This window comes from Callithrix jacchus, chromosome 7 (genome assembly GCF_049354715.1).
Source record: "Callithrix jacchus isolate 240 chromosome 7, calJac240_pri, whole genome shotgun sequence".
Taxonomy (NCBI): domain Eukaryota; kingdom Metazoa; phylum Chordata; class Mammalia; order Primates; family Cebidae; genus Callithrix; species Callithrix jacchus.
In genome coordinates this window covers 13376219-13401926 of record NC_133508.1, presented here as the reverse complement: position 1 = coordinate 13401926, position 25708 = coordinate 13376219, and the positions used below count along the sequence as shown (strand labels likewise).

The following is a 25708-nucleotide window of genomic DNA, read 5'->3' as shown; positions in this document are numbered from 1 at the left end:
GTCCTCCCAAAGTGCTGGGATTGTTACAGGAGTGAGCCACAACATCCAGCCTCAAGCTGCTATTAAGGCTCTCAGATTAAGTTAAAACACAAAACAGAACAACACAATACCAGCAAGACTCTAGGCTCAAGCAGTGTTACCGTCAAAAAAGTGAGGAAAATAGCTCTCAGTTACCAAATCCTATTTCTATAAGATGGATCTTCCAAAATACCAGTGTGCAAAATATCTGGTTTTATACATTCAAGCACACATTACTGTGTCCTAAGACCTAGATTTTCTCTGAAAAGCAAAAATCCCTCACTTCAAATCAAACTAACTTAATGGTATATTATCTTGAGGCGTAATAATCTAAAACTAGAAAACTAGCTTTCAATTTATGAAAAATTATTCCAACAAAAATTAATCAGTTATTTTATGCTAATAAACGTTAAGGACTGAGCACAGTGGCTCACACCTGTAAGCCCAACACTTTGAAAGGCTGAGATGGGAAGACTGCCTAAAGCCAGGAGTTTGAGACCAGCCTTGGCAACAAAGCTACAAAAAATATAAAAATTAGCCAGCTTGGAGGCTCATGCCTATAATCCCAGCTACTCAGGAGGCTGAGGCGGAGGATCACTTGAGCCCAGGAGTTTGAGGTTGCAGTGAGCTATGATCACACCATTGCACTCAGCCTAGAGTAAGGCCCTGTCTCAAAAATTAAGGTCATGAACTGTGAAGTTAATAAAAATTAACTACTTTTATCCTTTTAAAAAACTGCCCTTTCGCCCCCAAGGATCAGCACATTGATATATCCTACATATATCTAGAGCTTTCCACTACACATTTTCTATCATTTAAGAAAATTATTTATGGGCTGGGTGCAGTGGCTCACTTCTGCAATCCCAGCACTTTGGGAGGCTGAGGTGGGTGAATCACTAGGTCAGGAGTTTGAGACCAGTCCAGCCAACATGGTGAAACCCCGTTTCTACTAAAAATACAAAAATTAGCTGGGCGTGGTGGCACATGCCTATAAGCCCAGCTACTTGAGAGGCTGAGGCACCAGAATCCCTTGAACCTGGGAGTAGGAGGTTGCAGTGATTCAAGATTTCAACACTGCACTCTAGCCTAGGCTCATAAAGAAAAAAAAGAGAAAGAAAATTATTTTTGTATACATAGCCAGTGTAGAGACAAGTGAAATATTTTAGATTAGGTAACCTACATGAAGGAGAAAATGGATATAAGAGAACAATAGACGAGAGGTTAAAAAATCAGAATCAGGACCTTGTACTAGTATTTTACCATCTTAGAAAAGTCAGTTACCTTTTACGGCTGGCTCTTAGTTGCCTCAGCAGTAAACGGCAGATGGTATTAGATGATTTCTTTTTCTTTTCTTAAGAGATGTGATTTCACCATGTTGGCCAGGCTGGTTTTGAACTCCTGACCTCAGGTGATCGGCCCACCTCAGCCTCCCAAAGTGCTGGGATTACAGGCATGAGCCACCCTGCCTGTCTGGTATTAGGTGATTTCTAAAGTTCCTTATGCAACCAAATTTGTAGATAACTTGTCAGCCCCCTTTTTCTTCCCTGTCTTTGTATTCAGTTAACTACTTACTGCATGCTGAACCTCAGGGTATGTCAGAGCTTCTAGAACACAGGTTTGAAAATGAGAGACGATTTTTCAAAATACTTCCCCAGAGATTCCCATGCAAAGTGTCCAAGACGGGGACCAGACACATGTTTTAGAAAGGGTGATTTCCACAAGGTCAGGAAGTTGAGACCATCCTGGTCAACATGGTGAACTCCCGTCTCTATTAAAAATAAAAAAAATGAACTGGGTGCAGTGGCGCGTGCCTGTAATCCCAGCTACTCGGTAAGCTGAGGCAGGAGAATTGCTTAAACCTGGGAGGCAGAGAGCCAAGATCATGCCACTGCACTCCAGCCTGACAACAGAGTGAGACTCCATCTCAAAAAAAAAAAAACAAAAACAAAACAAAGGATGATTCCGAAGAATAGCTGCAGTTCAAACTCGGGAAGAGGGCCAGGAAATGCCTGTCTGTGAACTACAGCCCTCAGTGTTGGGTGTGCACCATTCTCAGGGAAAGGAAGAAATGGGGAAAACGGAGGAAGCATCAAACTGGAGCAGCTCAGACCAAGCACGGCCTTCAGAGCCGCAACTACAGCTGGAAAACTCGGTGTGTCTACCCTAAATCCCAAGGTCACTGCGGCACTGAGCACGTTTCCCACCATGAAAAGGTGGCCCCTCTGTGGGAAATCTCTGGAATCTGGGGCTAAGATGGATCTGAAGAAATCAGTATGTCCTTGACCATCTCTGTTAATAGTTCTACATAGCAACATTTACTACACTGCAAAAGATTCCTTAGCCTTCCCCCCCCAGTTTAAAAACCTAAATATTTTCATTAGTAAATAATGCAAATTAAAAATTCTACTATAAAACTTCACTTTATCCTTAAAACATTTGTCCTTAACTCCTTTTAAATTCTAAATGAAAATGTGTTAAAAATCCAGATAGTTGACTGGGTGCAGTGGCTCACACCTGTAATCCCAGCACTTGGGAGGCCAAGGTGGGCGGATCACAAGGTCAGGAGATAGAGAGCATCCTGGCCAACATGGTGAAACCCCGTCTCTACTAACACTATAAAAATTAGCTACTAACACTATAAAAAGTAGTGGTGGCACGCACCTATACTCCCAGCTACTTGGGAGACTGAGGCAGGAGAATCGTTTGACCTGGGAGGCAAAGGTTGCAGTGAGCCGAGATCATGTCACTGCATTCTAGCCTGGTGACACAGTGAGAATCCATCTCAAAAAAAAAAAAAAAAAAAAAAAATCCAGACAATTACTATGAGGGCTAAAAAAGTGTGTGTGAAAAGAATTTTTCATAAATAAGAAAAATGTTTAAAATATAGTATATGTTTAAATTATGAAAATAACCATACACAGTAAATCTCATTTTTTAAAACAAATCTATATATGGGAAAACAACACAATGACAGGTATCAAAATGTTAACAATGGTTCTTTTTTGTTTTTGAAACAAAAATCTCACTCTGTCGCACAGGCTGGAGCACAGTGGCACGATCTCAGCTCATTGCAACCTCTGCCTCCGGGATACAAGCAATTCTCATGTACCAGCCACCTGAGTAGCTGAGACTACAGACATGCGTGACCATGGCTGGCTAATTTTTATAATTTTAGTAGAGACAGGGCTTCGTCATGTTGGCCAGGTTGGTCTTGAACCCCTGGCCTCAAGCGATCCACCCACCTTGGCCTCCCAAAGTTCTGGGATTACAGTTGTGAGCCACTGCACCTGGCCAACAATAATTCTTTTTATAGCAGTGACTGTTAATTTTTCCTACTGTTTATCTATATTTCTAACATTGTATTTATAGTAAATACATATTACTTTTATTATATTATTATTTTTGAGATAGGATCTCACTCTGTTGCCCAGGCTGGAGTGCAGTGGCACAATTCACTTTTGTTTTGACTTTTAATTTTAAGGAATTAGAAAATATATAAAGTACAAAGTATACATATATTGCTTTTATAATATAAGTCAATTTAAGTTTAAAACTTAGCATTTTAGCTTCCAACCAACCAGCAATTTATTATAAAACTGAACTAATTTCCTATCTTTTTTCAATTTAAGTGTATTTAAAAGATACAAGGAAAACAAGAAGAAAAACAAAGGAATTAGAGTGATCAAAATAATATGGCATTACCTTGATGGTTAATGTAATATAGAACTACTACCAGTTTTGTTTTGGAAATGTGATTTTTAATCATGTGGGTGTTACATTTTTTATAAATCAGATAATGAGGACAGTTTCTTATTAACATATTATTCTATAAAGAACAAGGTAGATTCAGGTTATATATTTACCGTTTTTAAAATACTAAAGGAAAATCAAAAGGAACAATTCTAAAACATGGGTCTTCATTACCCAATTTTTATAAAGTCTTTTTACGTTCTTACAAATATTGATTTCAACCCTTAGTTAATCCTCTTATTGCTACCTTAAAATAGATGTATATTATTTTTTATTTTTATTTTTTAGAGATGGGGTTTCACCATGTTGGTCAGGCTGTTCTCGAACTTCTGACCTCAAGTGATCCACCCACCTCAGCCTCCCAAAGTGCTGGGATTACAGGCGTGAGCCACTGTGTCCAGCCAGCTTTCTAAAACATATGTGGTATAGAAGACTGTTATGTAAGACACTTTCTTATTAAGATGATTAACCAGACGGCCAAGTATCTTCCTTGAAAGGAAAAGAAAGTGCCAAGCCATCTAGCTAAGACTAAACAGAAAAGTCAACAATGACATTTTCAGGAGCTCAGCTGAAATACTGAGAAGAATGTTGTGTGTGAATACTGAAAGTCCATTTAGATTCTTGAGGAAGTAGGTTTTGTTTAAAAAACAACAACAAGAAACTCTTAAAATGTTTTTCCTGGGTTAGTATTTTACATTCATTTGGAAGATTTCTTTAACTGAGATTTTCAAGCAAGTACCCACAGAAAGTGGTATTAAACCAAAGTCACTAATTTGTAGTCTACGTTGAAAGGAGGCTCTTACATTGAATTCAAGCTGATAATTCTTGGCAGAATAATTACAGTTCCTCTAGCTAGCTATGAAAATTCTAAAATAAACACAAGTGTAATTAAATTATAAATGTTACATCATTTACAATGTAAGTGGCAAACAAAGGATTCTCAGGTATAATAATAGCAAAGACTTTATTCTGAAGAAAAAAAGCAAAATCCCAAAGGCCCACTGTGATGAAAGCCACTATGAAATGATGCCAGCATATTTTCACTACACTTTAAAATTAGCCCGTTAACGGGAATTTTGGAAAGCAATGCTCTAGACACAAAATTTTAGAAAGGAAAGAAACAAATAAAAAAGAAAAGAAAAAATATTCTATCCCCAAACTAGTACTGATGACTAATTGGAATGTAACTTCTTTTTTTTTAAGATGGAGTCTCCCTCTGTCGCCAGGCTGGAGTGCAGGGGCATGATCTCGGCTCACTGCAACCTCCACCTCCTGGGTTCAAGTGATTCTCCTGCCTCAGCCTCCCAAGTAGCTGAGAATACAGGCATGCGCCACCACATCCAGCTAATTTTTGTATTTTTAATAAAGACGGGGTTTCACCATGTTGGCTAGGATGGTCTCGATCTCTTGACCTTGTGATCCACCCCCTGAGCCCTGCAAAGTGCTGGGATTACAGGCATGAGCCACTGTACCTGACCTGGAATGTCATTTTTTTTTTAAGGAACAAAATAATGACATTTTTAGCAACCTGGATGGGATTAGAGATCATTAGTCTAAGTGAAGTCATTCAGGAATGGAAAATCAAACATTGTATGTTTTCCCTGTAAGTGGGAGCTAAGCTATGAAGACACAAAGGCATAAGAATGATACAGTAGACTTTTTCCCTGTAAGTGGGAGCTAAGCTATGAAGACACAAAGGCATAAGAATGATACAGTAGACTTTTGGGACTCGGGCTGAGGGTTGGTGAGGGATAAAAGACTACACATTGGGTGCAGTGTACACTCCTTGTGTGATGGGTGCACCAAAATCTCAGAAATTACCACAAAAGAACATATCCAGCCGGGCATGGTGGCTCACGCCTGTAATCCCAGCACTATGGGAGGCCGAGGCAGGTGGATCACAAGGTCAAGAGATCAAGACCATCCTGGCCAACATGATGAAACCCTGTCTATATTAAAAATACAAATTAGCCAGGCATGGTGGCGCACGTCTGTAATCTCAGCTACTCCGGAGGCTGAGGCAGGAGAATCACTTGAACCTTGGAGGTGGAGGTTACAGTGAGCCAAGATTGCTCCACTGCACTCCAGCCTGAGCAACAGAGCAAGACTCAATCTCAAAAAACAAATAAAAAAACAAAGAAAGTTTATGAATTTGTATTGTGGTGCATTCAAAGCCATCGTAGGCTGCATGCAGCCCATAGGCTGCTGCAGGTTGGACAAGCTTGGTCTAAAGGAATCATAGTAAATCTGCTGCCTTTGCCAACTATTGGGTTAGGCTGGGTAACTGTGACCAATGAGCACGGAGAGGAAGTCTCCCAGGAGGCTTCCAGGAATGCTTTACTCGTTCATATACAGATCAGAATGAGAGGAAACAGGAAACATACCTACCTCTCCCGTTTCTGGATGAGATATGGTCATGTCTTCATGTGACAGATACTTGGAACTGTAGCAGCAATCTTTTTACCATTAGGTGATGAACCCAAAGACCAAGCCACTAAGTCAAGGATGGCGGAAGGAAAGAGCCTGAAAGAGCATGGGTTCCTGGCGACCTTGGTGAGCCACTGAGTATTCCTAAAAATACCCAATCTCCAGACTCCTCGTTAAATAATGTTGTTTTTTTTTTAAAAAAATCCCATGTGTGTAAGCTATTTTCAGCTGGCCTTCTGTTAACTTGCAATCCTGACTGTAACATATTTGTTTCTTTAGTCAAGTCAAGTCTCAAAATAGTATAAACAACATAATCTCATTTTTATGTTAACTTTATACATATCATATATAACTACATATTGTAATACTAAATATTTTATTCTATAATATTTTAATGGTAAGTATTTTGAAAAGAATGAATCTATAACTTTATTAAGTGAAAGTACAAAGAACTTTTAGAATGGTGTTAACAAAATTATATTCTGGTTTTAGTTTTATCAACTAGCTGTAGGACCTTGAACAAATTACTGAACAGATTTAGGCCTCAATTTTCTAACCTATAGAAGGAAAAAGTTGGATCCCTGATATGATCCTGTCCAATCTAAAGAACTGTACTCCTAATTTAATCTTTTAAGGGCTCTTCAAGGCCTTTGTGACACTCATCTTTAATAAGTTCTATCAATAAGGAATTTTTATGTGATGGCAACACTTCCCGTTATGCAACTGATTTATTAATTGCTAAGCAACTACCAACAGCTATTTCTAGACAAAAGTGACACATTAGTGGTGCCCAGCTAGAAAGCTGAAAGCCCAGTGCTTGGCATTTGCTCCTGCCAGTTCCCAATCATTTATAATAGCAGAAGGATGGCATTCTGTGGGTAAACACTCTAAATCCAAGGCCTCAAACTCACTTGCTGATTTAACTTCCTTGCCATGCAAAAGTCAGAAAGTACCAAGCAAAACAACAGACCGTTATTCATACCATCCTGTGGAACAGCTGCTACACAAAGACAAAAATCAAGAGGCGGCTTAAGAGGAGGCAGCAGATCATTCAGTTGCAAAGCTGATTTAGAAAAACATCAGCCTCAGCATTAAAAGCAATTTATTGTTAGTTCTGGAAAGGCAAACGTGTCTTCCACTCTCACTGCAACTAACAATAAAGGCATATAAAATCCTTATCAGTTTAATTATCAAGGAGACAATATTTTCAGTGTAACATAAGACCTCTTAAAGCATTAGGTATCAAAAGCTTTACGATGGAAAACAGAGGCACAACCTTGTTCTACTTTTCATAGGGTATCTCCTAGAATGAAAATACTACTGGTTACTAAAACAGGCTACCAACACCTGTGCCTACACAACCACAGAAGACTGACAATTAAACGTCAAAAAACAATACTTGGCCATGTGCGGGAGGATCACCTGAGCTCAGGAGTTTGAGACCAGCCTGGGCAACACAGTGAGACCCCATCTCTATTACAAACACACACACATTTTTCTATAAAACCAGAAACACCAATATAGGTAAAAATCCTTATACAATGAACATGCAATACAACCACACTCATTGATGGTTACTTTTCTTTTTTTTTGAGATGGATTCTTGGTCCCATTGTGCAGGCTGGAGTGCTGTGGCGTGATCTCAGCTCCCTGCAACTTCTACCTCCTGGGTTCAAGCGATTCTTCTTCCTCAGCCTCCCGAGGAGCTGGGATTACAGGTGTGCAACACCATGCCTGGCTAATTTTTTTTTTTTTTAATTTTTAGTAGAGATAGGCGTTCACCATGTTGGCCAGGCTGGTCTCAAACTCCTGACCTCACATGATCCACCTGCCTTGGCCTCCCAAAGTGCTAGGATTACAGGCATGAGCCACCACGCCTGGCCTCTTCAACTAATATAATACTAAAACCATACGTCCAAGCTGCAGAGTTCAGATGCCAGAGCTGATGCATAACTTATCATGTAATGAACTTATTTATTCATGCCAGGATCTACTTCAAAAAAAGGATTTGAGTCTGAAATGAATAAACTGGCAGAAGAAACTCAACTGGACAGGGCGGAAGTGGCATACTTACACAAGATTTTCCCTCTCATTCTCTTGCTTAGCTTCTAGATTCTGTGATATGCTTTATTTTAAAGGCCAGTTTAAAGATGAGTTGAACTGATAACTGGTCTGTTTAAGATGTGACAGGAAGACAAACCTAGAAGAATAACTGCTATTTGAAGACAACAAAAGAAGCATAAAGGGAGCACCTGTGGCTCAGCGGGGCAGGTATTCTGTCCACCTACCACGCTGACTGCAGTCAAATTCTTTAGCTATGGAGTGACCGGCAAAAGGAAGGAAACAGCAATTCCACTTGTAGCAATTTCTCCTAAGGAAAAACTAGGGAAGTGCACAAAGATTTAGCTCAAGGGTATCCACTGCAGCTCTGAACATCTGAGGATGGGTCAAATCTGTTATGCTACAGCGATCCAGAGGCAAAGCACTAAGGTCATGAAAACTAATGATGAATTTAAGTGTTTAATGACATGCAAAGATGTCACATGCAAAGATGAAACACTGGTAAGTGCAAAAGCAGTCTACTAAAACATATAAACTATAGGGTCCCATTTTTAAAAAATCTGTATATAAGTAGAGATAGGTATATTTATATTTATTCATAGAATTCTAGAAGCATAAGAACCAACTGTGGGAAGATCCTGAGTGCTTATTTATTTTTGTTTGTTTGTTTGTTTGTTTATTTTGAGATGGAGTCTTGCTCTGTTGCCCAGGCTGGAGTGCAGCAGCACACGATCTCAGCTCACAGCAACCTCCACCTCCCAGGTTCAACTGATTCTCCTGCCTCAGCCTCCTGAGTAGCTGGGACTACAGGTGCACACCACCATGCCCAGCAATTTTTTGTATTTTTAGTAGAGTTGGGGATTCACCACTATGTTGTCCAGGCTGGTCTCAAATTCCTAACCTCAGGTGATCCACCTGCCTCGGCTTTCCAAAGTTTGGGGATTACAAGTGTGAGCCGCGGGGCCTGGCCATGAGTGCTTTTATATCTCCTGTTTTTATTTAGCTGTAATCCCTAATTTTGCTTTTCTATGATAAACATCTATCAGTTTTATAATAGAAAAAAAAGTTTTATGGGCAGAGATACAGAAAGCCCTTAATATTTTGGGCTATTCATTAGATACCATTTACTATAAAGGGAAAAGAAGGATCTGCTTTAACAGGTCATTTGAGCAATACGACAGAGCTTCGTTATATGGAGCTGTGGTTTATAATACTAACTAATGTAATTTCATCTATAGAGAAATGTGCACAAATACTGAAACTACTGACGTGAGAGAATAAGAGATACTTACGGTTGAGTGAAGTCACGAGTGATGAAATCAGAACTCTTGAAAAGCAGAAAGATGTCGCTGAGGGACTGACATTTCAGAGAACTATTCATTGCTATCCAATACGCATCCTAAAGAATGAAGCACATGCTATTTAGTCCGTGTTCCATGTTGGCTGCTATGAAAGCTCAGGCCTATAAACAAAATCAATAATGCATATCACCTCAAGGGTTTAAAGAAAAAAGTCAAGTAAATTTTAGCAGGTCAGGCGCAGTGGCTCACACCTGCAATCCTAGCACTTTGGGAGGCCAAGGCAGGCGGATCACTTGAGGTCAGGAGTTCAAGATCGGCCTGGCCAACATGGTAAAACCACATCTCTACTAAAAACACAAAAATTAGCCAGGCATGGTGGTGGGTGCCTGTAATCCCAGCTATTTGGGAGGCTGAGATAGGAGAATTGCTTGAACCCAGGAGGCAGAGGCTACAGTTAGCCAAGATCGTGCAACTGCACTCCGGCCCGGGAACAAAGAACAAAAGCCCATCTAAAAAAAAATGTAGTGGTACTGTCAAAGGTTAAATTATGCTTAACAACTAAGAGTGCCACCACTGCATTTCAGACACTCAGTTATGAACACTGAGATGCCAGGATCCTCACATTTCAGCTGTGGCCTAGGTACTTCTCAATGCTTTTCTTACTGATAATAAAAGAGAGGGGAATGAAGTCTCAGAAATATTGACATTTTGGCTACAAAATTAAGGTGGTAAAGAAATAGCTGACCAGCTACCCTCCAAGAAAAGAAAGATCAATTTCCTTCCTGCCTGTTTCTGGGGAGTGACAGCCGAACACCTGAACTTTGATGGCTGGAGCAGTTACATCCCACGTCTATCAAATCTGGCAGAGAAGGAGGTGGGATATTCTGAACCACTACAACTTTAAATGGTGAATGTCTCATACATATCCACAAAAGATGGGAAGGCAAAGGCAAAGGAGGAACAAAGCTCAGTGGGACATGCCTAAAAATTATAGAATAATTAAGTCATTTTAAAAACATGCCCCTCCTATAGACAGATCAGACACAGGACATAATATAATTTTGAGAAAATTAACAACTGCAAACCACTATCCAATTATTCACACTACATGGAAGAAAAGTACTAAAATAGTGGAAAACAGCTCCCTCTGGGGAGTAGGAAATGGTGAAGTAAAACACGTGTCAGGACCTGCTGATTTTCATAGCAAGCTTCCAAATCGATTTGAAATTTTAAATTCTTTATACATATAGTATAATTAATTTTAGAAGTAAAAACAAAAAGTAAAAAAATTAGATTAAGTACAAATTATCATTCATTTTGGAATTTAAAAAAGGCTCGAGATAATTTTTGAAAATGCAAATAGGTCTCTGATTCTTAAATAAGCTTTGCTGACATAAAACTGTTTTCTATCGGATTAAAACAACTAAAGAATTTTTCCACAAGCCTTAACTTTCATAAAAATCTTGTCAATGCAATAAAACACACACAAAAAAGAAAAAAAATCTTGTCAGTGCAGTATTAAAATAAAAATATCAGTTGACTTCTCCAATCACTCTATTTCCATAGCCTATGACACTTTTGTTTTTATTACTTCTTTACAGAGAAAAACTTCTCCGTTAAACTGAACAGTCATAGTTTTGAAAAGGGTAGAGTATGAACTTCCTCAGAATTCTAAAATAATCAGGGACACAAGAGGTGGAAACTACCTTTTGGCAGAACACACAGTATTTCACAGACCCAGGAAGGTGTATAGCAAAATCAGGAAGGTAAATTAGTAGAGGGAAATTAATAATAAATTCCACAGTATTTTTCCTAGAACCAGGAATACAAGTAGACCCTCTGCAGGGATAGGAAATGAAATAGCAAAACAAATATTCAAACAGTAGGAGAATTACTTATATGTTCCTACCCTTGGGGCACTCCAGTTAAGCTTAGGAAAGACACTGCCCCCGAGGGAATTGATAGCTTCCTGGACTTTAGTGTCAAACTCGGGAAATTCTGGTGCCTACAGAGAGAGAAGAAATCATTGGGCGCATCAGTATCATCACAGTATGCATGGACAACAAGATCAAAATCTCAAGGTTACAGTTCAGGGTATTAAAAACAGAATTTAGAATATAAACTACTATCAGAATTCCTGAACCCAGTTAAATAAAATCAGTGATCAAGCACATTTACCAAAAAGAGAAATAACCAGCTGCTTAAAGTGACATATTCCAATCAAAGCCTGCAAAGCTGGAATGACAGAAGTCACCAGGCTTCTGAGGATGTGAGGAGGGAATGAATGGCTCTCTGTATATCAACATAAAACCGGTACTCATCAAGTGAAGAGACAGGTTTGGAATATCACCTGTAGCTACACTCCAGCTGTCAGAAATAACATCCCCATTTGAAGAACCAGAAGCCCTTCCACTTGCAGGAAGAGTCTTGGACATACAGTATCCCCAAAAGCCATGGAGAGAATGAAAAATAAATAATGTTGTGAACTATTTAAACACTGCTATTTCCAGACAAGTTTTAATACAAGCAAAACTCGAAATCTGAACCTTGGTCAAGTTAAAACGTTCTTTCCGTTTTGGATGATTTAAAAAATGCATATTTTATATGAGCAAATGACCAAAACGTTCTGTGTGTTTGTTTCAACCTGGAAGTGAAGAGAAACACTGCGGTTTAACAGGAGCTTAAGCCTGATGCCATTATGCCCTGCCTTGAGCCTAGGTCACCATCACGGGAGCCTGTGGACATAAGCTAGAAAAAAAGGTAAGTAAGGAGCCCTGAAGAGTCATAAAAAACAAAAACTAAGATTCTCCACACAGTCCTTAATTATCATTATGCCCTGTAAAGAGGACTGCTGCCCCCTATCAGGCAACACAAGTTCTGAAAAAATCCAGTAATCAACTTCCTCCATGGCAAAAAAAAAAAAAAAAAAAAAGACAGAGTACATCTTGAATGAACTAAACTACACATTCCAAGATTACATCAAATAGTTATATAGATCCCCAAGATCTAACCCAGTTATGTGAGAGAAAAAAGTGTCACAAGAATCTAAGAAAAGACCAAATAAATGAGTTTTAAAATGTGGTCATATATCCCCCAAAATGAGAAACAGCTTTGAGCAAAAGGTTAGGGAATAAAGATAATAGCTTAAGGCCCAAGTAGGCTGCCTCTCTTTCTGCTACAGATAAATCTGACTGGTTAACAGACTGGTTAACAACAGTATCTTTTAATTACCTAATAGGCTGCCCCTCTATCTTCCCCTAGACGATGAAATGAGACGAGTAATTTAGAGGCTTTCAAAGTGAACAGCAGCACTGAGTCCTTTATTTTCCATTCATCTCTCCCCATCCAAAGCAATTACAATTTATGTGAGGCCAGTAATTTCCTTAGAATGGCCTGAAGCAGCTGAGTTGCCTTCCCTACAACTCTAGCCATAAATCCCACTTCTCTAAGATCAGCACTGGCAGTATTTCCTACAAATGGCATTGTTGCACAAACTTTACAACATGAAAGGATTCAACCTTCACAGACACAGCAGTTTAATTTTCCTATCCCATAAAACTTGACCTCTTAGGATTACTTTATATGTAGGCCTTTTAAAAGATGTGGTCAGTTCCCTCAAACTCTCAAAATTACTCAACTTTAGGATAACCTGCCATAAGAATCTTAAAACAAATTTAAATTATAAAAAGTTTATGCACAGTCTAAAGTGGAAGACTGTGTACTGTTTACATACAGCAGAACCGTCTAGGTTATCTGTTTTTAGCCAGGTCTGTGAGCTACTTTACAACATGGCAAATTCTAGGTAAGTGATAGTGACATGAAGTAATTTTTATGGACATGCAATTTCTGTCTCATCTGGAAGCGGTCTAATTGTCTTTTCTCCCATACTGCAGGGAGGCAAAACCAGTTTTGCCTCATTAACATACTCATTTCAATATTCCTGATCTATCTTTTCTTTGGATTCTCTTCTGAACCAATTCTAACATCTGTCTGGTTCCCTCATGAGTTAAATAACATCTTCAACATGCATTGAAGAGTTTTATATCTGTATGAGACTCATGTTTTTACCATTTTCTATAAATTATCTATCAAAATCAGGGAACTAACACTGACACAATACAGATCTTATTCAAAATGTACCAACTGCCCTAATAATGTCTTTTATGGAAAAAAATAGAAACATTTCTTCTGGTCCAGGCATCCAGTCTAGAATCATGGACTAAATCTAGTTGTCGGGTCTCTTTAATATTCTTCAATCTATGGCAGTTCCTCTGTCTGTTGTTCTTACCATCTATGACCTTGGCATTTTTGAAAAGTTCAGGGCAATTACTCTATCCAGTTTCTAAAAGTTGAGTCTGTTGATGTCTCCTCCGAGTAGACTCAGGTTGTGCAGCTGTGACAGCTCACATCCTTCCCATGCATCGTATCAGGAGGTCTGTCCCGTCACTGTCACGGTTAATACTGGTCACCCAGCTGCCAGGTCTTTCTAGTGTAACATTATTATTTTTTTGTGTGTAAATGGTAAGTAATTTGGGTGAAGATACTTTGAGAAGATGAAAATATCCTTTCTCACTGTATAGTCATCCACTAGTTTTAGTATATATTTAATCAAATTCTATTACAATGGCTGCCAAATAGTAATTCCTAATTCCATCATTCCTTCTACATGTATTAGTTGGTGCCTTTACTACTATAGAGACAAGCTGCCTCTTTTCCCCACTTACTTAATCAATTACATGTCACTATGGGAGCAGTAATTCTTAATTTAGTAAGTGGGTCACAACCTATTCCTATTACTACACATGGAGCATTATCCCTTATCCAAAATGGGTAAGATCAGAATCAGAAGTGTTTTGGATTTCAGAATATTTCCATATATACAGTGGGATGGGACCCAAATCTAAACACAAAAGTCATTTACATTTCTTTTTTTTTTTTTTTTTAAGATGGGGTATCACCATGTGGCCTGGCTGGTCTTGAACTCCTGACCTCAGGTGATCCATCCACCTCGGCCTCCCAAAGTGCTAGGATTACAGGCGTGAGCCACCGCGCCTGGCCATTTACATTTCATATACACCTTACGCACATGGCCTGAAGATAATTTCACTTTTCCCTTGGGGAGGCTGAATAAACTGTGTTGTGCACCTGCATTGTGTCTGACCTGTCACATGAGGTCAGGTGCGGAATTTCCCACTTTTGGTGCTCGTAGAGTTTTGGGAGGGAGGCATGCTGGGACATACCTGCAGTACCTGCTACTCAGTAAGCTGAGGCAGGAGGATCACTGAGCCCAGAAGTTTGAGTTCAGCCTGGGAAACACAGTGAGACCCAGTCTTTTGGATTTTGGAGCATGTGAGATTTTGAATTTGGGGATTAGGAATGCTCAGACTGTATTTGTTATAATGCTCTTATTTTTAGACAGTGGGAGCCCAAGGCTGACTTCTGGCATCTTTTTGTCACGTCTCATCACTGTTTCAGCACTTCCATAGTTTCTGGCACAACGAGTTGTTGCAGGCTCATTTTTACTTTCCCAAACCCACTCCTGAATATCTCTAAGAAGTTTCATTTCCATTTAGTGGACAATGATATTTAGAAACCAAGATCAAGGTACCAGGTAAGCTCACCGTTACCAGGATGTTACATGTCGTTGATTCTAAAACTTCTTAGTGAACAGAATTTGGTAAATACACACACACACACTTACACACTTTTATACTATTAATTGCTGTATCTATCATCTTTATGATTTATTTATTATTTTGAGGCAGAGTCTCTCTCTGTCCCCAGGCTGGGGTGTAGTGGTACAATCTCGGCTAACTGCAACCTCTGCCTCCTGGGTTCAAGCAATTCTCCTTCCTTAGTCTCCCAAGTAGCTGGGATTACAGGTGCCCACCACCATGCCTAATTTTTTGTATTTTTAGTAGAGATAGGATTTCATCAGGTTGGTGGGGCTGATCATGAACTCCTTACCTCAAGTGATCCACCCGCCTTGACTTCCCAAAGTGCTGGGATTACGGGTGTGAGCCACAATACCCAGCCAATCTACACATATTTAAAAATGAGTTGATGCTGACAATCCCCACCACTATTAAGATCCAGGTCAAATACCACTTGTCCGGTCAGGCATTCCTGGTGTCCTCAGCTGTAACTGCTCTTTCTGATCTGACAGCACTGTCACCTCCCCATGCCTGTGTCACCTTTTCCCACTGGCTTACAAACTCCCTAGTGGCAGGCATCAAATCATATTCGTCTTTGTTCATCTCACAGAACCCAGTTTAGTGCCCTGAGTATGGCAGATCGATAACATTTACATTACACTGAATGGAATTTTCATAAAAGGAGAGTGATCTGAATGGCATCTGGAGTAAATGAAACATGCAAACTCAGCCGGGCATGGTGGCTCGCGACTGTGGTCCCAGCACTTTGGGAGGCCAAGGCAGGTGGATCATGAGGTCAGGAGTTCAAGATCAGCCTGGCCAAGATGGTAAAACCCCATCTTTATTAAAAATACAAAAATTAGCTGGGCCTGGTGGAGGGCGCCTGTAATCCCAGCTACTCTGGAGGCTGAGGCAGAGAAGTGCTTGATCCCAGGAGGCAGAGGTTACAGTGAGCCGAGATTGCACCACTGGTGGAGCTGAGATCGTGCCACTGCATTCCAGCCTGGGCGACAGAGCAAGACTCCATCTCGAAAAAAAAAGAAAAAGAAACATGCAAACTTTCCACTTTGGCATCTGCTGGCAGGCTTCCCCTTCCATACTTAAAGCGGCACACCGGTTTTGAGCAGCTCCACCTCTTTCTTTTCACTTCTACCCTGGCAACCATACCTCTTTCATTAAAATAAACAAGTATCTTCTTATGCCGAGCTGGATTAGAACAAACCCTACCTAAAACTAGTTTCCTATATTTCTGCCTTTATATTTACTTGTAAGGAATTTCACTAAAAACCTTTCCCTTTTAACTCAAGGTATGAGGAGTTTCATTCACCTGTTTTTAGAAACAGATCATTTGCATCACTTACTCCTTTAAAAATATCTTCATTTAAGGCCGGGCACAGTGGCTCAAGCCTGTAATCCCAGCACTTTGGGAGGCTGAGGCGGGTGGATCACGAGGTCAAGAGATCGAGACCATCCTGGTCAACATGGTGAAACCCCGTCTCTACTAAAATTACAAAAAATTAGCTGGGCATGGTGGCGCGTGCCTGTAATCCCAGCTACTCAGGAGGCTGAGGTAGGAGAATTGCCTGAACCCAGGAGGCAGAGGTTGTGGTGAGCCGAGATCGCGCCATTGCACTCCAGCCTGGGTAACAAGAGCGAAACTCCGTCTCAAAAAAAAAAAAAAAAATCTTCATTTAAAAAATTTTAAGCTGACTTTCACAATAACATGCTTATCCTGAAACACCATAATATGCTTAATCAAATTCCACATTTTGATGCAAAACACTGGTAAAAGTCACATACCTCTCTACTCTTGCTTGAAAGAAACAGTAATTTGTATGCCATTTAAACATACTTGAGGACAGGTGCTGTAATTCACAACTGTTCTCCCAGTACTTTGGGAGGCCGAGGTGGGCAGATCACATGAGGTCAGGAGTTCGAGACCAGCCTGGCCAACATGGTGAAACGCTGTCACTACTAAAAATACAAAAATTAGCTAGGCATGGTGTCAGGTGCCTGTAATCTCAGCTACTCAGGAGGCTGAGACAGGAGAATAGCTTGAACCTGGGAGGCAGAGGTTACAGTGAGCTGAGATTGTGCCACTGCACTCCAGCCTGAGTGACAGAGCAAGACTGTCTCAAAAACAAATAAATAAATACATAAACAACTTCAATAAGGAAATACAGATTTTCCCTTTAATTTAGGTTCCATAGATTTAGAAATCTCAGAGTTTAATGATAGGCATGATTCCTTCTTGCAGAGGTTCAGAGCTTCACAGAAATAAGTCAAAGCATCAAACAGGCCCTCAAAATATTTCCTTTGTAATTAAAGAGAAAAAGAAGGCAAATCATGCTTGCTTGCTAAATGTTGCTTCAAGTTATTTTTCAAAATAGAAACAAGAGCCCACAGGGGCAATGATACAATAAATGGTAACTACATGGCAATTTAGAGAGGCATGCACTTAAACCTGGAGGCTAACCCTTTCGTGACAGCGTGAGGCTGCTCTATGCTGAGTCTGCTGTGCTCTTACCGTAAGCGTGGCTGTGTTCTCGTCATCAGACCACTGCATGAAAAAGAGGACGAAAACAAAACATTACATTTAAATACTGTACTCGGTTTCAAAAAGGACATCTTTTCCTGAACACAGAGTGCATGTGAAAATACACGTCAAAGTAAGATTCTCATGTAATTTCTCATTTGATCAGATATAAGGTAAGATGTAAAAGTCAGAACCATCTCAGAGATCATTTAAATCAGAACCGTCTACAGAGCAGATTATTTTATTTGGTACCAACCTGTATTTCTTCTGCTTCATCATCACTGTCTGGCTGAGAACGTGTTGGTGGATCATCCCTAAAAAAAACACAAAAATCAAGAAAGAAAAGGATTTGGGTACCGTGTGGTCATAATTTTGGGGGTACTAAATATATTTTTAAAAACAGCCTTAAAATTGGGCCAGATGTGGTGGCTCACACCTATAATCCTAGCACTTTGGGAGGACGAGGAGGGTGGATCGCTTCAGCTCAGGATGTAGGTAACAGCCTGGGCAACATGGCAAAACCCTGTCTCTACAAAAAAATATAGAAATTAGCTGGGCAAGATGGGATGTGCCTGTAGTCCCAACTATTTGGGGGGCTGAGGTGGGAGGATCACTTGAACATGGGAGGTCAAGGCTGCAGTGAGTTAAGATCGTGCCACTGCACTCCAGCCTGGGTGACAAAGTAAAATGCCATCAAATGAATGGCATGAACAAATGCCTTAAAATTAGAGAACAAGGCCAGTCACGGTGGCTCACACCTATAATTCCAACACTTTGGGAGGCTGAGACTGGAGAATTTCTTGAGCCCAGGAGTTTGAGACCAGCCTGGATAACACAGAGACTCTGTCTTTACAAAAAGTTTAAAAATTAGCCATGTGTGGAGGAGTACACCTGTAGTCCTATTTAGGAAGCGGATGCAGAAGGATCCCTTGAGCCCAGGAGTTTGAGGCTGCAGTGACCTATGATCACATTGCTGCACTACAGCCTGGGTGACAGCAAGACCCTGTCTCAAAAAAGGAATAAATAAATTATTAAGAGTACATTTGCATGAAGAGATGACAGAATACAATCTTTCTGCCCTGTTCTCAGATGTCATTAAAAACAAGTGAAAGGGAAAGATACTCCATCTCTGATAATACTGAGAATCATCTAGACTCTGAACCTCTGTATATGAGAAAGTTCTGACAAAAAAGGGAAGATCGAATAGGATAAAGAGAGACCCAGAAGGGAATGTCTGAAGAGCTGTCTACACAGCTGACGGAACTACTCTAGGGGCAAACCAAGAATCTTTTCTTTGTACAATGAAAACAGGGTACGCGGGCTGGTGTCAGGAATTCACTGTGGATCTAGACTGAACCACTGCAAAGGCTGGGAGAGAGATGGGAAACAAATAGGCACACTGTCTTTGAAGAAGACAGAAGCGAAGCAAGGTGTGGAGTCCTGATTAGGGAAAAGATGCTGGACTGGCAGGAGCAGGTGAAAGCAAAAAGAGAAGGCAGATAAGCTATAAGTCTGCCTTTCTTCATGGTCCAACACACACAGCCCTCCTGCGCAAATAACTCACTGTATTCCCATGCCCAGCTATCTCCAGATCCTCAACTGACAGAAAAATGCAAGTTAGTTCACTGCAACCTTGGTGATACCAGTGCTGCACAAAGCCCTCTTCAGGACACAACGCAAGCACCATCTTATAAAATCTCCAGCAAGCCTTTGTCTCCCTGCAGTCAGCTCCTTTCTTGCTGACCTGCCCATTGCACTGCTGCGACCTATTTTCATACTTTCTCTAATAAATTTCCCTTTCTCTACCTCCAACTGTCAGTGAATTCTTCTTACCACCCACGCCACTGGCCCCAGGTAGTTACTGATCACCTGCTCAACGCAAGGGCTGAAAAGGGCCACCCAGCAGCTCATCTTCATTGCCTAGAAGGAAGCAGAGGCTGAAAGAACTCAGAGGGAAGACTCAGAATACCACCCTGGCCCCTCCTCAACACCCAAATACAAATAACTAGCCTAGGAAGAACTCCTATCATTGAGAAAAATAATCACAGTAAGAACCAACATAGCAGCTATGCAAAGACTAAAGAAGGAAAAGGAAGGGGAAGATTCTGGTTAACTTTACATTTTAAAATAACTGAAAGCCCGCAATTGGATTGTTTACAACTTAATGGATAAATGTTTGAGGAGATGGACACGCCGTTCTCCATGATGTGGTATGTCACCCTGCATGTCTGGAATAAAACATGTCATGTGCTCCATAAATACGTACACTTACTATGTACCTATGAAAACTAAAAATTAAAATTAAAAACATTCACTTGTGTCAGCGTCATACACACCTTGTACACATGGTCCAAAGGTAATTTCATACAATATTCAGAAAGCAAAAATGTCACTATCTCAGCACCCATGTGGACAGATTTCAGATTTTCCAATTAGGGATGTTCAACTCATTTTACTATTTAGCCTTAAGGGAGACAAGGTCAAGAAAGGACTCGTGACCAAAAAGAGACAATGAGGATTAGTGACTGGAGGGAGCCACGGCGTGCGTCAGACCCAATGAGTGGGCTCGGTTCAAGTATCACCTTACTGTAAAGGCTTCCTGGAATATCCCAGCTTACAGCAATCATTTAATTTAAACCCCAAACATGACTTATCAGAATACTTGATGCTTTTTTTTTTGAGACAGAATCTCGCTCTGTCACCCAGGCTGGAGTGCAGTGGTCCAATCTCAGCTCACTGCAACCTCTGCCTCCTGGGTTCAAGTGATTCTCCTGCCTCAGCCTCCTGAGAGTAGCTGGGACTACAGGTGCGCAGCACCATGCCCAACTAATTTTTGTATTTTTAGTAAAGACATGGTTTCACCATGTTGGTCAGGATGGTCTCAATCTCTTGACCTTATGATACAGCCACCTCAGCCTCCCAAAGTGCTGTGATTACAGGTGTGAGCCACCGTGCCCGGCCTGTAACATCCTTTATAATAAACCAGTAAACCTAAGTAAATGTTTCCCTCAGTTCTGTGGGCTGCTCTGGCAAATGAATCAAACCCAAGGAGGGGGACTCATTTCTAGCTGGCTGGTCAGAAGCTACCTGGGGGTTGCAATTGACATCAGAAGTTGGGGGGCAGTCTTGTGATAGCGAGCCCTCAGCCTCCTCCAGGGAGACAGTGTCAACCGAACTGGATTGGAGGACCCCTAGCTGGTGTCTGCTGAAGAACTGATTGCTTGCTTGTTAGTGGGAAGAAAGCCCTACACATGCGGTCACAGAGGTCTTCCGTGTTGATTGTTGTGGTGTGAGAGCAGAGAAAAAGCAGTTTGTATTTGTTCCACTTACACAGACATAAAAGAATTTACACTAGGTAACTCCACTTTTATGAAATTCTAGTACTGACGAAAGTCAACTAAGGGACAAGAGAAACCTTTCTGGGGAATGAAAGTGTTCCACGTTTTGAATGGAGTGACGGTGAAATAGGTGTAACCATTTATCAAACTTCACCAAGTTGTACACTTAAGATTCATACATTTTATCGTCAATGTACCTCATTTAAATTATACTTAAACTTTTCAAGTTTTTATCTGTAAAAATAACCCACTCTAAAATTACTAACCTTTCAAAATTCTCAAGAGATTGTGAGCTTTCAAAAAGGCTCAACAGACAATGCTTTTCTCAATCTGAGCAAATGACATCTTCATTCATCTAATTGTTCAATCAGAAATCTGAGAGGAATTCTTGACACATCCCTGTCATCAAGTTCTGAAGGTGCAAGTCCAGGTCATCTGAAACCGACTTCCTTCCCCGCAACTGTCACCATCAAGCCACTAGCAGGTCTCACCTGGTCCAATGCAATATCCTCCTAACCTGTCTTCCAGTCACCTACCACTGCTCAGAAACTGAAATCTGATAAAGTCATTCTCTTGCTCAGGGCCCTTCAATGCCTTTCTCAGAACAAATGCCAGCATCTTTAACGTGACTCCCACACACACATCCCTAACCTTTAGTGTCCTCCCCCAAGTCATCAACTGTCAATCTCATGCCACTTACCTTTTGCTCACTCCCATACTCTAGCTACATGACCTTCTCCAAGCTTCTTGTGAGTCAAGATTTTCCAGGCCTAGAGCCTTCATTAATGCTGTTCCCGCCATCTGGAAGATTCTTCCCTTCGTCCTTCAAATGGCTGCATTCCCACCTCGGCCTCCCAAAGTACGAGGATTACAGGCGTAAGCCACCCCGCCCAGCCCTGTTTAACAGTATTTAACATCACTGCTTGCCTAAGCCAGAGGCCATGCAAACATCTGGCCAGTGAGAATCACACAGGAGCTCTTCAACATGTTTACACTACTGAGATCTACCACTTACTTTCTAATATTACAAGTCATTTTACTTATAGTCTCATTTATATAAGCTTATTATATATAAACTCACTTATAAAGCAAACAGGTATATGTATTTGAGAATAATAAAACTGGCCAGGCATGGTGGCTCAGATCCGTAATCACAGCGCTTTGGGAAGCCAAAGCAGGTGGATCACCTCAGGTCAGGAGTTCAAGACCAGCTTGGCTAACATAGAAAAACCCCGTCTCTACTAAAAATACGAAAATTAGCTGGGTGTGGTGGTGCATGTCTGTTGTCCCAGCTAGTCAGAAGGCTATGGCAAGAGAATCACTTGAATCCAGGAGGCAGAGGCTGCAGTGAGCTAAGATCAAGCCACTGCACTCCAGCCTGTGTGACAGAGCAAGACTCCATCTTAAAATATATATATATATATATATATATATGTAAATATCCCAAAGTTGATACCTGTCTGACTTTCCTACTGTTTCCTTAGCCTCGAATTATTCAAAGTTAATGAGGCTCTACATTAACAATCTTCAGGTTATTGAGGGGCTGTGAATACCAAAAACAGAAATATAATCCAGAAAGCTACACTAAAGCCCATCAGGCAAAAATATGGGGTCCAGTTAATGTTACTGAAAACACTCAACTCTCATTGTATTTCTATAGTTCCTTCATCCAACAAACATTTCTCAAACTCCTCTGCTACATCAGGCACTGCTTCAAGAGCTGGGGTGGACAAATGGGCCAAGTCCCTGCTCTCATGACACTGCATTCTAATGGAACAATTAAGGGAATTATGTCAAGTGGAAGTGCTATGCAGAAAAATGAAGGGAGTTAGGGCACAGGGTTATTGTCAGGCTATTTTTGAAAGACTAGTGAGAGCCAAACACTAAATCCGATGATTCTTCAATGTTTTCAAGTTTGCGTCCAAAAGACTGAAATACATTAACTTCTTCCCTTTATTCTATAAATAGGGAAACTACCTGAACAGCTTCTAGAAAGTGGGGGTGGGCCATTAGGTCAGCTGTGGGGAAGAAAATGTTGAAAAATTAAATGATAAACCCTAGGAAAGCGTTCTGTTCGAAACAATGAGTTTCTAATCTTCAAAACTGAAGGGTCTCAAAGAATTTTAATGTGCACTTCCCCCACCCTGCTACCATCAGAAGGAAAAGTTGTCATCATACCTGTTTTCTAAAGACAGAGATGAAAGGAACTGCTCAATTTCACAACTCATAATTATTAGAGGGAAAAGTATTCAATGATGAAAATATTAACTGAGCACTGACAAGAAACAGAAGACAAAGATCAGTACATCATTTTGGCTAGGAAAGAAAAAGAGCTAAAGGGAGAGAATGGTACCTAAGCTAATTCATTCACTTTATGTGTATCTTTACAATAAAGTTTGATAAATTTTTTTCTAATATACTTTACCTTCCTGAAACCACCAGAGTCCCATCATCGAGTAAATAATCCTTCACATTCTGAGGAAGTGGAAGAATGACACTAAAAAAAAAAGTACACCAAAAAAGGCATCATTTTATAAGACCAACTCTAAGCAGACAGAAAAAGGTGCACATCTGATTAATTTTTGAATTATGTGTTTTAATATAAATTAGAAAATATTAGTGCTATACATTTGGTAGCAGTAGACATGGAATTAGAATAGTATGATTACCACAATGGTCTTTGTTGTAAACAACAACAAAAATTAGCCAAGTCCAAACAACCAGATGGAAATCACAATCTGAAAGCAACAACCTCAAAAGGATTCTGAGTGAGCACAACATTTCTGTGTCTTTAAGAAATCAGAGACAGGCAGATATTTGCTGCAACACAGGAAATGCAGCAAAACAAACCAGAAATGACTAGCATTTGGTCACCTTCTAAAGATAGAGGGCAGAAGTAGAGTCAAGAGCTGGAAACCATTCTTTGGTTGGCAATGAGCACCAACCGCTAAGAATTCATGATACTTTTGGATGTGTTTTTCTGGCATTCTATTCAACTGATCACCAGAGAGACGAAGCTGCTTAACTGGGCATGCTTTAGCTTAATTTGTTTCAGTTAATCATAACTAAGGATGGCAAAGCCATACTTGAAGTTACTTAAAAACTTATGGGATAACGTGTCTTTTACCTTGAAATAATAAGTAATCAAAAATCCCTGCCACAGATATCTAAAAGTGCTGCCATTATTTTGCTCTGGAGGCATATAGACTTTTTCTAAGTGGAAAAGATTACAGCCTGCTTTCAGGGAGTCAACAGAACATCTATGCCTTATAATATGCCTCATTTGTTTATGGAAAAAGTTTTTTCTGGCACATTACAAATAGTTTTTGTGCACAAAAAAAGTATTCATGGGCTACTTCAGTTTTTAAAACAAATATTTATGAAAGGTACGATTTCACATTCAAAAATCTAGTTCTTCCTTGGGCTTTTAAGTTCATCTAACATATCTTATTATTATGTTTGTAAATCTACTAAATTTTAACCAATTTCAAATGAGGCTTTGCAATTTAAGTCTCTTTAAAAATTTAAATTCTATTTATAAACTACTTAATTTTCTTAATATGTCTAGTGGCTGATTACAAATAAGCTTTCCTAAGTATTTTACTCTTACAAAGCTAAGCAACGAAATTGTTAAGTACAATGAATCTAAGGTTCTACCAGACATTACAATACTATTTAAGAACTTGAAACTTTTCTTATCCATTTTAACTGACAATTCTAAACCAATTACACAAATTTTTCAAGTACATATCCGATCTTTATTGAACGAAACCATTATATAATGAATCAGCAATTACTGAAATGTTGGCTCAGAAAATCAGTAAGTGCAAAACCCCGATTTTCTATCAACACCTTTTAAAAACCTGACAGATGAAACTGTATATGTTAACATTTACTTCCTACCTGATGTTTTTAAGAATATATACATTGTGGAATAAATTTAGCTAGTTAACAAATTCACTGCCTAACAGTTATTTTTGTGGTGAGAACACTAACAACCACTCCGTGTTTTTCAAGAATATAACACGTATACCGTTATTAACTATAGTCTCCATGTTGTACAACAGATCTTTGAACTTGTTCTCATATCTAACTGTAATTACATATTCTTTCACCTTCCCAAATCTCCAATGTCCAGGGTGGTGGCGAAAAGCAATGAAGTCAGCGGGTGGCCTTAGGCAGTGATCACCTTGCGCCTGGGCCATTCTAAAAGTAGTGGTGGTGAATTCCCAAACCTAAACTAAGTTAATCCACTACTCCTCCCGCCTCCGACCCTCACTGAAACCACAACTGATCCTCCTACCTCCCCAGCACACTCCCTGGCTCGCAACAGGACGCAGACAATTGCTGATCTACTTCCCTCTCGACACACTCCCTTCCATGCAGTCGCTATAAGGCCTGCATTTTTTTTTGGGGATGGCGGTAAGATTTGCCCACAAGTCGCAGTTCCCTTTGGCCGGTTGGCCCGGAGAAACCCCTCCCAACTCACCTCTTGATGGTAACGCCTCGGAAGAGCGGGTACCACGCGGAAAACTGACAGTGCAGCACATGCTCCTTCTTCATCCTCCAGCTGCGGACGCCGCTGCCTTTCCCTCTTCTGCCAGCACCCTCCCGGAACCCTGG

General features: G+C 40.3%; 1 protein-coding gene across 2 annotated transcripts in view; it reads right to left on the bottom strand.

Annotated features, from left to right (window-relative positions):
- The window catches only part of CDC123 (cell division cycle 123), a 50757-nt gene extending 25051 nt beyond the window's left edge, over positions 1–25706 (bottom strand). The window contains exons 1-6 of one of the 2 annotated variants that reach the window (XM_008990908.5): positions 25575–25706; positions 23511–23582; positions 18004–18061; positions 17739–17771; positions 11467–11562; positions 9549–9655 (exon numbers count right to left, since the gene is read on the bottom strand). In XM_008990908.5, coding sequence (XP_008989156.1) covers positions 9549–9655; positions 11467–11562; positions 17739–17771; positions 18004–18061; positions 23511–23582; positions 25575–25648 — 440 coding nt within the window. In that variant the 5' untranslated portion in view covers positions 25649–25706. The remainder of the gene's footprint in view (positions 1–9548; positions 9656–11466; positions 11563–17738; positions 17772–18003; positions 18062–23510; positions 23583–25574) is intronic. The other variant, XM_008990909.5, reaches the window with a different exon arrangement.
- Between the last annotated feature and the right edge of the window lie 2 nt (positions 25707–25708).